The sequence below is a fragment of the Corvus kubaryi genome, unplaced genomic scaffold (assembly GCF_017639235.1).
Source record: "Corvus kubaryi isolate FWS band 111438036 unplaced genomic scaffold, C.kubaryi_AGA036_p1.0 37398, whole genome shotgun sequence".
Taxonomy (NCBI): Eukaryota; Metazoa; Chordata; class Aves; order Passeriformes; family Corvidae; genus Corvus; species Corvus kubaryi.
The window spans coordinates 35452592-35468105 of record NW_024581137.1 but is presented as its reverse complement, the minus strand read 5'-3'; the positions used below and the strand labels follow the sequence as shown (position 1 = coordinate 35468105).

The following is a 15514-nucleotide window of genomic DNA, read 5'->3' as shown; positions in this document are numbered from 1 at the left end:
GTCAGTCAGAGTTAGCTCTCAGTGTGATCCTTGTAGCACATTGCTACCTAAGGAACAGTATTGGGACAGGTATTTGGTATGCAGGTGATGAAACTCTCCTGGTCTGCATTAGTATATAATGCTTATATGTGCATTATTCATTTCCGTTCAAAAGTTTAGAGCAAAGTAGCTCTTCTGGAGTTTGCATAATTGATAATATGGTAGTAGCTAAGGAAATTTGATTCTGTGTAGGAGAACTTTCAAAGCTTTTGGAAATATTTACAATGCCTTTAACTTGAAGTTTCAGATGGCAACAATGTGATTGGGACTGAAGAGAACAGTTTTGACCGCAACTATGTAAAAAAGAAATTGGAACATGGGCTTTCACGAATATGGCAGGTATGGGTTTTAATTTTGTTTCCCCCTAAATATTTATTCCCTCCCTTCCAGCTCTCACGTATTAATTACAGTTATATTTATACTAATGTTCTTAAGAAATTTCTCCAGGTTTTTTTTAAAGTGATTTGTTTTGATTTGAATGTATCAAGACCATGGAAATGCAATTTCTATTACTCAGTGGTTGCAATGCTTCCAAACTCAGTCAAGATACCAAAACACAGTAACAGGACTTTCAGTCTGATTCTGTTTCTTTCAACCTTTGTGCTGCCACACAATCTATTTTCTTATCATGTGCTTTTCTCTGTATACTGCTTTATATTTCTGGTATAACCATAGCTATGAAGAACCTGAAGCCTTGTGAACCTGCCTGGTTTCACAGTTTTCCTGGTTTGACTGCTGGATCAGTTTGATGTGCAGTGTCACCCAAAATGTATGATGAAAAAGCTGAGTTCTGTTTTTGTGTTGACAATAAAGCATCTAGGATTGACTCTGTGTTATAGAGTGCTAAAGACACTGATTATAAAATTATTTTAGAGAAATTACCCATGTTATAGAAAATAGAATTCTACGCTAAATCTCAAAAAAAGAATTTATAAGTGCCAGAAACCAAAAAGTGTTAATAAACCAGATATCCAAACCTTCACTTTTTGTCTTCAGTGTATTAAGTATACAAACACTTGTTTGTGTTTTGCAGGATGTTCAATTGAAAGTGAAAACGTATCTTCTGGGAACAGATCTGTCTAACTTCAAATATGACGACTTCATATTTGTACTTGATATTATCAGCAGGTATGCTGGTGTGGTCGTAAGACCTTTCAGTACATGTCTGCAAACTTGAGCTCTGATAAGATAGCACTGTTGATTAAGGCTGATACTTGCATTTTGATGCCAGTTTCATTCAAATGTGCTGGTAGCTTGAAGAGCAATTCTTTTTTATTGTGAGAGTTTATGAGGATGTATTTGGGAGAGGTAGCATGAACTGCTTTGCTCCCAAGTAGTGCTTAAGCATGATACGATTTCAGTACTGTCTCCCTTTAAGGTTTGGGATGCACAGGTCTAATGATTGTTTTTCTAAGAGCTTTTAGAAGGAGTCTCAGTTGAGCAGAAAAATACTGTGGTACTGCCAACCTGTACAATATTATAGCCTTCTATTTTGGTAATAAAATGACAGATTGAGACTGTGAACTGACAGCTTTCCCTGTGTAGTGGGCTCTCAGAAATACGTTTATTTTGCTATGGCTCTTTGTCTCTCTCTGTATGATACACAATGATAGGATTTGAAGGAAAATGAGACATGGACTTCTGTGGAATGCAACCTTAACATTACAATGTAACACTGATGCTCTCCGTTTATGAAGATACCTGTACACTCACAGTTGGAACACCAGTATTAAGAAATCAATAAATATTTCTAAACTCTGTTTTATTACTCTAGGCTGATGCAGGTTGGAGAAGAATTTTGTGGCAGTAAGTCTGAAGTTTTGCAAGAATCTATCAGAAAACAAAGCGTTAATTATTTCAAAACATACCACAGGTGAGACAATTACATGTGCAGTGAATGATTCTAATGACGTTTATTATTGTTGGGTAAACGCTTTCCAAAGGAATTCCACTGCATAATGTGGGATGACAGAGTATGTTTCATGATGAGAATAAGGCTCTGAAGCCTGCAGAAGGGAAGAGGATAGAGAAGCGTTTGCTTCCACCGTGTTTGTGGGAAACCATAGCTCTGAAGCAGGCAAGCCAGATAAAGGTGAAAAGCTTTTTTATGTAGAACTTCAGTAGTTTTTTAGGTTGCCTCTTGTCTCCTGGCATCCTGAGGAGGAATGCCTCTGAAGTCCATACCTTGTAGCAAAATTGTGACTTCCTTTTCTATGCTATTGCTTAAGGAGACTCATCATGTATGACTATGAAATATTTTTTTTCAATATGCAGTTCTGTCTTGCATCAAATAAGGTATTTAGAACTGAGTATTAATCCTTTTGAGTTGTGTTTTCACAGCTTTTTCATTGGCAGGATTAAATTACATTTCAGTCAGCTCTTGTCATATCTGAGGCCAGTCATGTGTTGTTGTGGACAGGCATTCTCTGGACTCAGATATGTATATGGCTATGACAGCTTCAAGACTTGTCTTTTTATTTGTTTGTTTTAGTTGTCTTGATTTTCCAAATGTTTTGGTTTGTGTCATTGATAACTTTTTAATTCTAGTTGTCTAGCATTATGTTCTTTCTGCATGTAAAAAGCTAGGAAGATATGAGAAGAAATACAGCACTCCATGCTCTAAAAAATGCTTATTTTCCTAGTCTTGATCTGTTGTCCTCTGTTTTTTGGGAGCTGTCACACAACTAATACATCCAGACCCATTTGAAAAGTCTGAGACTTTCTGCCTAAAATGTATAAAGTATGAAAATTAGGGCAGGAGAACATGAAGCAGTGTCTAAATTCAGAAGATCAGAATGTGGTTTGGAATTTCTTCCCGCTTTTGTAGTTTGTAGCTAGGAATTATTTCTGGACATTTGATGAAGACCTCAGTTTGAGTTGTCTGAAAAACTTGAGCCTTAGTCAGATCCACATTATGTCTTGTCAAGAGATAGCACCTATTTTTATTTCTTGAAACTTCTCTGAATCCTGAACTGAATTTCATGAACTGATTTTGGTCTACCTAACCATCTTTTCCTACACTGACTTACCACTTAATGCCTTATTGGGTTAGGTAAATATCATTTTACTGTTATGGTTTTGCTTGACAGCTTAAGGACTCATAGACTAATTTTCTGAATTATCTTTGAGTAAAATAAAGGTTAAGGAGCATTGATGGAATATGTATAAAAATAATAATTTTTTGAAATAACTTGTGTTTTTTAGGATAATGTAGTTCTTGTGAAAAGAACATGCAATATTTATTGACATGACTTAAGTTATGTGAGACCTTTTAATAATTTCTACATGTTTTATGCTGCATGGGTATTGTGAAGATTAATTGAATGATGTTTTCATCCTCAGAATGAAAAATATAAAAAACCCCTGTCTCAGAGCTGTATCCCCTAGGTTGTATTAAAAAAAAGCTTTAAGCATCTTGCCTTTTCAGATCAAGCCGATGTGGCTTTCACTCCTCTTGGGTATTTAATTGGAGGGGAAAAAAAAAAAGCAGTAGTGCTTTTAAGGATTCATTAGTACATGAAAGCTACACAGAGCTGAAATGCTTAGAGTCCAGGAGTAATCAGTTCTTTGTTTTTGTAATTTGACATATGTGGCCTCCTGAGCCAGTGTGGTGTTATAGAGAACGGCCAACATGGAGAAAATATTGAAAGGAATTGGCCATGTGTTTCAAAAAACATAGAAGGGAACATAGTACTAGAGCATACATGAAGGCTTTTTTTTTTTTGGATGGAAATTGATTGTTCTGATAAATCAGAATGGGCTTTTGGCAAAGAGCATCAGTAAGGTGATTTTTGAAATGCAATTTACTTTTTGTACTGATACACTTGTAAAAAGGTGTGTCTGATCACTAAAGCTTTTCAGGGAATGAATGCATCAGGTCTTCATGCATTCCCCTTTCTAGTTGTATATGCTGGTGAAAATTTAGAGCATTTATTCAAATATTGTCAGAACCTCAGTTTCAGATTTGAAATGCTACAAAACCTGTTGTGTGGCTTTTAAATGTTTGCTTTTCTATGACTCTTTTGCCTTAGTCTCCCTCACAAAGAATTTTAATCTGTAATGCTGGTTTTCACAGCATCTCTATCTACTGTTTCTGTTGGCTTTACTGTGAGAAGATCTGCAAGCTATGGGTTCTCAATGCCCTGAAAATAGCACTTGTAGTCTATTTGTATTTAGCTGGTGAATTTAAATAGACGCAGCACAATTCAACACATTGCTTATCTCATTGTGGCAAGCAAATTTTAATTTTAGTGGTGGTTGTAGTTCATTATTGAAGTTGTGGTATTGCTAGAATATTTTATTGCCTAATTAGAAACCCAGTGCATAATTTACCAACTGTTCCTTGTTAAACGAAACAATATGCCCTATATTAAGAAGAAAAGATAGAGCAATATGATCCCAAAAAGCACTCATTGCTGTCTTTTCCTATGTGTGTTCCACTTATGTGGCAAAATTTTTTCATTATTAAAGATATTTCTGCTTATGACAGAGTGGAGGCTTTTCTAGTGATTAAAAACAGAGTACAAAAAATGCAGAGATGTAATGGCTTGGTTACTTTTCCTTATTACTGTATTGATACCAAAGTAAAATTAAGCTATGAAGAAAATTAGAGATTTATAGCCATTTAACTTTTTTTTTTCTCTGACAAGCTGAGACGTCTGTAGAATATTAGTTCTGTCCAATTCCCTTTGCTCTCTGTTGGCTTCAGTGTGTTTGAAAAAAAGCATCTGTCCTATGTGAGCTCTTGAAAGCTGTTGTGCTGCTAGTAGAGGGTTTGTATGTATTATATTGCTTTCTACAGTTTACAGAGGAAAAAAAGTCCAGTATTTCTGCATAATTGTAGGTGTCTATAATTTGTAATGGTTTCAACCAAAAAAATTTGTTTACAAATTTTGGAGATAGTCTCAAAGAATATCTTTCTCAGAGGTGTCATAAAAAATACACTGTTTTAGTATGCACAGCTTTTGGGTGGTTTGTTGGTTGGAAGAATTACTTAAATACTTGTTTTAAGGTGTAACTTTTTGTACAGTTTTAGAAGGAGTTTTTCACTGCAGAAGTGAAGTAATTGACAACTTTGTGATTTACTCTTTCTGCCAATTAAGAGTATTCATTTGTGTTTCAGAACCCGTCTTGAAGAACTAAGAATGTTTTTGGAGAATGAGACCTGGGAACTTTGTCCTGTTAAATCAAGCTTTAGTATTTTGCAGCTTCATGTACGTTCTATGAATAAAACATACAAATGTATTAATACTTGAATAACTAAGAGTCCAGGTGTTCTAAGAAGCAGTAAGATCCATGAACTACTGTACAAATGTTTTTAATGGCTTCTAAAAGCTCCTCGATTTTACTTCTATGGTATTAGAAACTTAGGGTCAAATGGTTTTGAAACAGTAGTGTTTCTGTTTCAGGCAGGCAGAGGTTTTTATGGAAGATGCTAGAGTTGTAAGCATAATGTTAGCCTTTATTTTTCATGTTTCAATGTACTGTTAATATGTCCGTTTTTATTTTCTAAATTATTTATCTGACAGTAAGATGCTAAAAGATGGGTGCTTAAAAGTAGTTGCATGAGCACTCACTAGCTTGTACCAATTTGGCATCTGTTTCTGAAAACATAGGTCATATGGGCTCATTTGGAAAGGAAAAAAATTCTTCTGTGGTGAAGCCAACTGAAAACAAGTAATCAGTGTACTCACCTTCTAATCACCTGAAGTGATTTTTTTGATTTTTAGCATGTGGTAGATGAAATTAACTTGTTTTGCCAAATAAAACATGGTGCCTGTGATTAAAACTATGACTAAAGTTCAAAAATCTTTTAGCACAGCAATGTTAAGCAAGATCATTCTGCAGCTTCTGTGGAGTTAACAGTAGAAGTAAGCAATAGGCTACTGGGTCACTAAAAGTACAGAGGGAAAGGAAGGGAGGACCCTCAGCAGCATCTAGCAGCAAAAGAAATAATATTTTTAATGAAGAAATGGGATCATAAATCCATACATACTGCTCAAGGGACTGGAGCAGCCAGAAATGGCAGGAAGTTACTGATTTGTTTAAGCAAACAGAAATCTAACATTGTAGTCCTTTTAGCTGCGTGTGTTTTGATCTTTAAACCTTTAGTAAATTGAAAATATACATTTTGCCCTTATGAATATCAATAGCTAGAGTTTAACAGATAAAAATGGTATGTCATCTGAGATAAATTGTGTTTTTTAGAAAAAAAAAGTCAAAAATCATGCCTCATGGATCCTGGTTGGTCCATATACTTGCAAAAGTTTGTGCACTCACCCGGTGATCAGAAACTCTGCAGTGCATTTGGGAAGTAAAAAATTTTGAGAACTTTTTAAAAATAAAATTTCAACAAGAAAATTTCAGCTTTAGTAAATTACTAGGTAACTTGTGTAAAGCAAACTGCATTTTTGGTAGAATTTAAGTCTTTTTCTATCTCCTTATTTCTGTGAAATAAAGAACCCAATTAGTTTTCACCTAGTTTTAGACAGTGAATACTTTCAGAATGCAGATGTATTGCATGTTGTAGCAGAAAACTGCTAAAATTATAAAGACAAGCAGTGTAAGGTTGCCACTTTCAAGATTAGCTTGAGCCAGCTTGAAAAGCAAAATAAGCAGCAAACTTTGGCTAAAAGTTAATTGTCCACGGGTTTGTTGTTATCCTCTGTTTTTATGGAACTGGAGTCAGAATAATATTGAAAATGCCTGATTAAAATTGTAATTTATTTCTGTTGCTAGGAATTTAAGTTCATGGAGCAGTCACGGTCCCCATCCGTGTCACCGAGTAAGCAACCTGCCTCAGCAATTTCATCAACGGTAACATTGTTTGAGCAGTACTGTAACGGAGGAAACCCCTTTGAAATTCAGGCCGACAGCAAAGATGACGAGACAGAAGACGTGTTAGCTTCCAATGGGGTATGGAGTGTTTCAGGAAAATAGAAAAAAAAAATAAAAGCAAATGGTGCTCTCAGTAAATTATGATTTATTTTGTGTAGCAATGATGGCAAAGTGTCTTAGTACAAGAATCTGTTGCCTGCAGTACTGTGCTGCTTTGCTTTTACACGTGCCAGAAAGCCAGGCATCCTGTTTAAAGTTCAGTTTGTTTTGCACTGAATCAGCACTTTTTTTCCACTGAAGTCAAGTGTTCCTGAAGGTTAGCAAGACATGTTCCACCTAAATTAGTATTTTTCCAGGGGTTTAAGTTAGCTTTCTTTGTGGAGATAATTTTATCATTTTAGGACTTGCTTTCTGGCTTCATAGGAAAGAATCATTGTGGGTTGCTCCTTTTGTTGTGCTTGTTCACACCTACGTGATTTGCTATGGATTTTCTGATGTTTGTTACATCATTTTTAGTTGTAATTTAAATGCTCAGGACACTCTCTTTATTGTGAGTTCTTCTATAAAACTGAACAACAACTGTGTGGGTTTTTTCAGAAGTCTGCCAAAATCTAGCAGTGATCAAACGTGTTTTAATGTAAAGCTTTGTACCATTCTGTTAAACACTACTTTAGCATGTTTTTGTTAAAGCTTTTGTTCTTGTTTATCCCTTTGATGAATAATGTTTTCTTGAGCTTAACTTGTGCTACTGAGACTGGATAACATCTCAAGAACAAAAAAGAATAATTGCTGGTTAGTGATTTCAAACTCCTCTGGTACCTTGCAGGTTGCTGCTAGTGAATGACAGCCTACATTGTTCCCATATTTTTTGTTTAGTGACTTGTAAGCACATACTTACACTTGTAGAAGGCTAGAATTGTCTTCATTTCTTGACTGTGGATATGTTGAGGTATTTTTATTTCTATCTGCACATTTGTATGAGGTATGAAAACTCTGCAAACAAGTTAGAACAGACCTTCTTCGGTTTTTCCATTTCTAACATTTTATGCTGCAGAAATCTGTTTCTCCTAGCTTCAAGAAAAATTTAAAAGACATTGTCTTACTCTGTGCTAAGCTTTTGTTTTTACAAGCATGAAATCATTTGATGAAAAAACTAAATAGCAAATGCTGATGAATATGTTGGAGAAACTGTTTTGTTGGCTTTCGCCAGCATGAAGTGTCACATTGCTGCCAAGCAGTCTTCTATCAGTAAAAAAGAATCGCAGAATCAGTGAATTGTTAGTGTTGGAAGGGACCTCTGGAGATCATCTAGTCCAGCCTCCTTGCCAAGGCAGGGTACTTGGAGCAGGAATGTGTCCTGGTGGGTTTTGAATGTCCCTGAGAAGGAGACTCCATGACTTCCCTGGGCAGCCTGATCCAGTTCTCTGACACTTCCTCATGTTGAGGTAGAACTTCCTGTGTTTTAGTTTATGGCCATTGCCCCTCATCCTGTTGCTGGGCACCACTGAAAAGAGCCTGGCACCATCCTCTTGGCATCTGCCTTTGAGATGTTTATATGCATTCATGAGATCCCCTCTCTGTCTTCTCCAGACTAAACAGGCCCAGTTCCTGCCATATCTCCTCATAAGAGAGACCCCCTAATCATGTTTGTGGCCCTCCACTGGACTCTCTCCAGTAGCTCCTTGTAATACCTTCTTCTGACTTCAGCTGAATATTATCTTTTCCCTCTTTCCTCCAAAGATGAACCTTTTTTCAGAAGTAGTAGTGCTTGAAGTCTCTTACGGCATCCCACTTCTGGTACCATCTGGCACAGACACTGCAGGCTTATGAGAGGTAGTGGTCCTGCAGTCTTTCTGGCACTCTTTGTAACCTTCATGAGTTACAAAACATAAATGTAAATCAGACAGAAATTTATCTCTGTGAATGGAGGCACAGGACAGGTTAATTAACTTGTCAGTAGGTGTACAGGACATCTACCAGGGCCGGTACTGAAATGAAGGTATTTTGTGACTGAGGTGACTATACTCCGCAGATGACCATCCTACTTTCCATTTTGACATTTTTAATCTTCTCTCTCTGTTACTATTCCAGAGGCAGGGTAACTGAGGTTCTTGTTAATAGATCCCTTGGGATGGATTAGAGTGAAACACCACTGAATGATTGGTGTTTATACATACATATACATGGCAGGTTTATTTTAGAACAATTTGGTTTCAGTGGAAATGAGGTATGTAGCAGTTTTATTTAGCATGTTATTATCTATAGTAATATAACAATATAAAAGTATCAAGTTATAATTTAAGAAAACATACAATGAAAAGAAAGAAGGAAAGGATAAGAGTAGATAGTGGAAAGATAACATCACTTGTGGATCCAACCGAGACTTGATTTTTGCAATTTCAGTGTCCATTGGTCAAAGTGATGGTCACAGTCTTGATCTACTGGGGTTGAGTGAAACCCACCAAACATAAAGTTCACTGGGTTAATAGACATTCACATTCAGGGAGGAGCACCCAGGTACTTCCCCTGGGGGGGTGTTTTACACTGTCTGCTACAACACTCTGGATCATATGCAGTTCTTCGGTGGAAGGCCCCAGAAATGAGTCTGGGGGCACTTTGGGGGTCTTCGATGGTTTGTGGCCCCTTCTAAATGACCTGACTGCTATTTGGCCCTGCTTAGTTGAGCCAGCTATGCCTTATCAGAAGGGGTGAATACCTTAAGGCTTATGTGATACCTCCTCATGGGAAGGACATTGGCATGATAAAAAGCATTATCCTATCTCACAGGATCTGCTTATTCTTGGCCTTTTCCCTTATCTGGCTCAAAAAACGGCTTGTTGCTAAACAAAGGCTGGTTTGTTGTGGTCATGCTCTGGTGGTGGGTGTGCACCCCCTCTGTCTTATGTACATCAGGGGTTTTGTCACCACACAGCTGGGGTGTGCAAACCTGGCCTCAGCAGAGCACCTGCTGTTCTTGCAAATTGCGGATTGTTCGAGCCATTAACCTGTAACATTTCAGTCTCTCACGACTGTTGTTCCAAAGTGCTGACACAGAAAGGACTCCTATTTAAAAAGTAGAAGGTACACCTGTTTTGTTATTCTTTACATAGAAAGGTAAATAACCTGCTTAGGACAACGTAGGATAAAATTTTTACTGAGGTTTTGTGTTTCGGTGTCTTGGCTGACCAGTTAAGGTCGAGGCACATTTTAGCACTGAAAATTGGAATTATTTCAAATGGAGGTTGCAAAATTTTGCTTCCAGAGAATGCAGGCATGTTACCAAATATAGAAAGAAGTAGCATGATAGGGACATAAACAGTTAATTTACTTGTCAGTTTATCTGTAGGGTGGGAAGAACTGTCAGGACTTTTTTTGAGAATTTTAAAGTCTTTTGAAGTGCTTAGTTGTTGCCCCTGGACCCAGTCACCTCAGCTATGTATCTTGAGCATCAGTGAGATGCTTTATGTCCCTTTTCTGTAGCTTCTTAAAATGTCTTTGTTGTGATACAGTTAACTTCCAGTATTGTAACGCTCTTCAACTTTGATCAATCTTACCACTGCCTATGGGTTGGTTTGAGTGGATTGCCTAAACACTTGTAACTGATTATTGCTACAAGATGTCTGAATTCATTTTAGCACTTTAAAATTTACTGCAGACTGTGCATGTTCAAAATAGATTTATAAGGTCTCTTCAGGTTGAGGTCACTATTTAATTTTTGTGAGTTAATGCATACTTTAAAATACAGATGCATTTGTCTCATAAATAGCTTTTCCAGATCATTAATAGCATTAGATTGAGGAAACTTAATAAAGTATTTTTCCAAGTTAAAAAAAAAATTCTCAAAATAGCTCTCATTCTATGATGTTAAAACAGTTAATTAATGTCAACTGTCAGATTCTTACATCAATAGGAATTATAGTTAACAGTTTTTAGTCAATTTATTGTTCTACTCTCACTGGATTTTAATTGAATCAGCGCATCATTTATTATATTTTAATGCATAATAAGTGGTGGTAATTCTCTGTGCTGATGTTCCAGCCAAGTTAGTTAAACTGTGATTCTTTTTGCTCTTAGTCAAGGCTGACCTCGGCTCGTTTTTGAAATAAACTGAGCTGCTTTCATTACAACTTTCCTTTGTCTAAAATGTTCATAAGGCAGATATTTTGCCTGGGAATACTAATGGTCTGAACATTTCTCTTGAGTGTCTCATACTATATTCTTTTTTTTCCACTGGAGCTGTTTTTGTTTTTAATTTGTTTGTACAAATGGGGGGTTCTTGCATTTATAACATAGTGCTTTCATAGTGCTAGCCTTTAAAAGTCTCAGCAACTTGGGGTTAGGGCATGCGTGACTGAAAAAATACATGTCCTAGTGTGTTTTGGCTGCCAGTTCTTAAGGATCCTGGAGTCAGTGTGTTACCTGTGTCACTACTGACTGTTTGTATAAAGTGGCTTCAAAGCGATGTATGTGTTAAGGAAAAGTCTCTCTCTTCAAGTCTCTCTTCAAGTGCAGGTACATTCTGGAGTTGTGCAAAAAGACTGCAAGTTTTTTTTTGTTTGTTTTGGTTTCTTTTTCTAATTAAATGTGTACAATATAAACAAGTATTTTTGTGAAGCAATAGTTTTTTTCTTCTTGCAATAATAATTAAGTATTATGCAGTGCCAGGGTTTTTTTGTTTGTTTGTTTTACTGCCACTGTATAGATGAATTTTGAGGATTTATTACCCTTTTTTTTTCAGATTATAAAGCAAATTATAAAAGCTCAAATATGTGGGTACTTTATACATCAACTAGAAAGCAAAGCAAACTATTGGTAGCTGAAATAGAATGATGCAAATATTTACTCAATCGACATAATATAATTTGCCTGCTGCATTTTTAAAGAACATGTCAGCAGCCTTTCAACCAGCAAAGTTATTTGTATTGCAATCAAGGTAAAAGCCAAAAAGTGCAAAAAGTGCAACATTAATGAGTGACAATATTATAAGAAAAATAATCGTAGTCAATTTATTATTTTCTTTTTTTTTTTTTAACAGTATGAATCAGATGAACAAGAAAAAAGTGCGTATCAGGAGTATGATAGCGACAGTGATGTTCCTGAAGAGTTGAAAAGAGATTATGTGGATGAGCAGACAGGAGATGCCCCGATAAAAAGGTAAGTAGGCCATGTGCATCCTTGGTATAATTTATCTGCTTTTCATCTCAGTATTCTAATTAGTTCAGTTTGTGTAATCTACAACAGTGGAATAATAATCAAATAATCATTATGCTGCCTGCATAGTTAGAAGGCTCAGCACTTAGATCTCCAGAATGGGGAGGAGCATTAAACCTCTCATCATTATTGCAGACAAAACCTGAAGAAAGGAACATTTTGAAAGCATATAAAGGCTCTCTGAAGCAGGTAGTGGAAAACTGATTAGTGAGGATTAGATGTTAACTGAAGGTTCTTCTATAGCAGCTGTTGTGTATATGTGTAATTTCTGTTGTGTCAAAAGCAGTTGTTTGCAGACAAGTGGTTTGAGTTTTGGGCTTCTGCTTCTGCAGAACAGTAAACTTCTTCAGGTTAAGAAAAAAAAAATAGATTCTTCCATAGCTTGAAGGCAGTAATTTTGAATTTTAAATTCTCTTTTTCTTTACAAACACACACGTAGATATATAAATGAATATACATATTCTATTTTGATGTATATACAAGAGTATTTTATTTATATATATTCATATAAGCAAAGCCAACTTCGTATCCTTTAAAAGGATCTGAAAACAAGTTTCTGTCTAGGACTCTGTACAACTTGGATGTACATTCAGACTTTGTGAAGCAGGCTAACATTTTTTTATGTAGGGTTTGCAGGACAACTAGAATGCCATCACCTGGGTCAGAGCAGAGTAATGTACAAGAGTTGCTGTCCATAGGTTTGTGCTGCGAAATTGAAATTTTTCTAAGAATATAATTTTGAGGTATGGCAGCTGGTAGAAGGTTTCTCTTGTAGAAAATGAAAATGTCTCTAGTTGGATAAATATCAAGTCTAACTTCCTGCCTCCTTCAGGCATTACATTTATGAAAAATTTAATGACTATTTTAGCTTAACCTTCCTCAATATTACTTCTGTGTCTAGATAGTAACTTTCAGCTGTAGGTGACTAATCTGCCTCTTTTTGTTGTGACTTGTGTTGTTTTTATTCTCTTTATGAATTATGAATTTCGGTCAGAGTGATTAAAATGACTATTGAGGCAAGACAGAAGCCTGCAGAACTCCAGCATTAAAATAAAAGTCAAAAATTCCTTTCTCCAGCACAATTCTATGTAAATTAGATCAGGCTTCTCTCTAAATCTTAGAATCCTAACCCAGTTGTGCTTTGGCATAAATAAAATACTGCACTGGAAGACATACTGTCATGTGAAAGAAGGGGGGAGGAATAATATATTTTCCACTAAATTTTGTTTGTATATCTTTGAATGTTTTCACATTTGGTGTGTTTTGTTTTGTTTTGTTTTCTTTCAAGTGTTTCTCGAGAAACTCTGAGGAGCAGAAAGAGATCAGATTATAACCTCAATAAAGTGAATGCACCTATTCTAACAAACACTACACTGAATGTAATAAGGCTTGTTGGTATGTAGAATAATTGTAGTTTTTTATAAGTGTTTTTGATTTTTGTGCAAAATTATGGATTATAGCAAATATGTTGAATGATATTTAAGGCCCTGAAAAATATGCCTAATTGGGCTCTATTTCTACTCTTTGAAAATGTTAATAAAATAGAAATAAAGCACTAAACAAATATTTTAAATTAAATAGATAAATTTGCTTATATCTTGTGAGTTATTTTTAACTGGAAAATTAATCTGCATGCATATGTTGGGTTTAACCTATAATGGTAGTTTATTTGTCTAAAATATTGAATGTGTTAGAAGAGTGGAGATAGCAAGCAAAAAGATGAATGCTCTATGTTGCTTAATGTGTTTTATTAAATGCTTTATTTTAAAGTAGAATAGTTGCACAAGTAAGAACTTTAAGACTGGGGGTTTTTTTTCCATTTCATTACTCAAATCCTCATACTCAGAATAACTGTTTTTACTGCATGGTAATCAGCTAGAAGAAAAGAGCCCTCTCATACATCCTAGTAATCCCTAGGGAGTTTAGGGAATCTCTATCCTTGGAGGTGATCAAGATGTGACTGAACAGGCTGTTGAGCAGCCTCCTCTCTTTAGACCTGCTCTGAGCTGGAGGTTGCACTAGGCCACTTCTTGAGGTCTTTTCTTGCCAAACTTGTCTATGTAAACACTGGCCTCCACTTCTAGATGTGATGGGATTGATTTTTCGTGATCATGCCTTCTGTGTGATGATCTGGATAATTGTACGATAGCAATTTTCTGCTACTGACTTCTGTTTTATTTATAGAGAAGGGGAAGTAACTGCTAAATTTATCTGAGTAGGCAGAGGAGAGAGGAATTCTGTATGTGTTACATTAATGAGGTTTGCCTTCAATGTTTGTGTGCTTGAAAATGATTGTTGCACTTCAGAGTAAGCCCTTTTAAAAGAGGTTACTCCAACACCTGGTTAGTACCTTTTGCTGTCTTTGAGGGCAGCATGAGAGTTGGGAATTAATTTTCTAAACCTTTTTTGCAGGTTTGCTAAAACCTTTTTTTTCACTTGAGCATTTACCATAGAGACCTGAAATGAGAGTTCATTCTGTTGTGACTTTTCTGGCATTGATCTGTGACTTAGGTTAGAGAGATTTGTTTGCTGCTTTCTACTATAAGGTTTTGCTCTAAGAAAATTTAGGATTGAATCTGGAAACCGCTCATGGTTTCATACAAACTCCATACAAACTCCAGCCTCTGTCCCTGCCATAAAACATTGTACAAGTAGGTGAAGCAGTAGTTGTGGTTTTCCAATTTTATGTGAGGAGTCTTTCTATTTGTGGATTGTGTTCATAACCCCAAAATTAAACATTATTTTAAAAGCTCATATATATGCTTTTTTCTCCTTCTGGAATTATTATTAATTTTCATTTTTTCTGCTGTTTGGGGTGTTTTATGTTGTTTTTGTAATGAGTGATAGTAGTGCTATTTATAGCATGGAATTAGAAAGGGACCTCGTGCATGAGGAAGATGTCATTTAACACTGCCTGTAAATATGCTTGTTTTGAGCTTGAGCTTAAAAATATTTCTGTTCCCACCACTCATTCTAATAGGAATTCTATTCCAGAAACCTATAGATTAAAAAAAAAATCCACCTATTTTCTGCTGACTTGATCTTATGACAAAAGAAACTTTCAGGATTAACGGATCGTCTTGTTTTTTGATGTGTACTGTTTACAGAAAGCAATCCTATTTCTTCTCAGTCTTTGATTTGCTAAACAATGTGCCAAGATTTTTAGTATCCTCTGTATTTATCCACTAGAAACTTAAATTTTCTGTTCCTTTTATAATCTTACCAAAATCATGTGCAATACTTTGGATGAGATCTTCCTGCATTCTCTAATTTTTCTGTCATTGCATCATGGTCACAAGCTCCTTCCATTTTGCACCTCTTTTGATTTCCTACAGCTTCCTTGTACTGGCAGTTCAATTCATGTGTAACAACCTTGTACAGCCAGCAGATCCTTCACTTTCCCAGTTTTTCCCCAAGAGAAAAGCTG

General features: G+C 35.9%; 1 protein-coding gene across 3 annotated transcripts in view; it reads left to right on the top strand.

Annotated features, from left to right (window-relative positions):
• VPS50 (VPS50 subunit of EARP/GARPII complex) overlaps positions 1-15514 on the top strand; it is an 85612-nt gene that overhangs the window by 38718 nt on the left and 31380 nt on the right. For all 3 annotated transcript variants that reach the window (XM_042043228.1, XM_042043227.1, XM_042043229.1), the window contains 7 exons: positions 281-378; positions 1073-1167; positions 1814-1912; positions 5162-5252; positions 6778-6954; positions 11912-12030; positions 13376-13482. In XM_042043228.1, coding sequence (XP_041899162.1) covers positions 281-378; positions 1073-1167; positions 1814-1912; positions 5162-5252; positions 6778-6954; positions 11912-12030; positions 13376-13482 — 786 coding nt within the window. The remainder of the gene's footprint in view (positions 1-280; positions 379-1072; positions 1168-1813; positions 1913-5161; positions 5253-6777; positions 6955-11911; positions 12031-13375; positions 13483-15514) is intronic.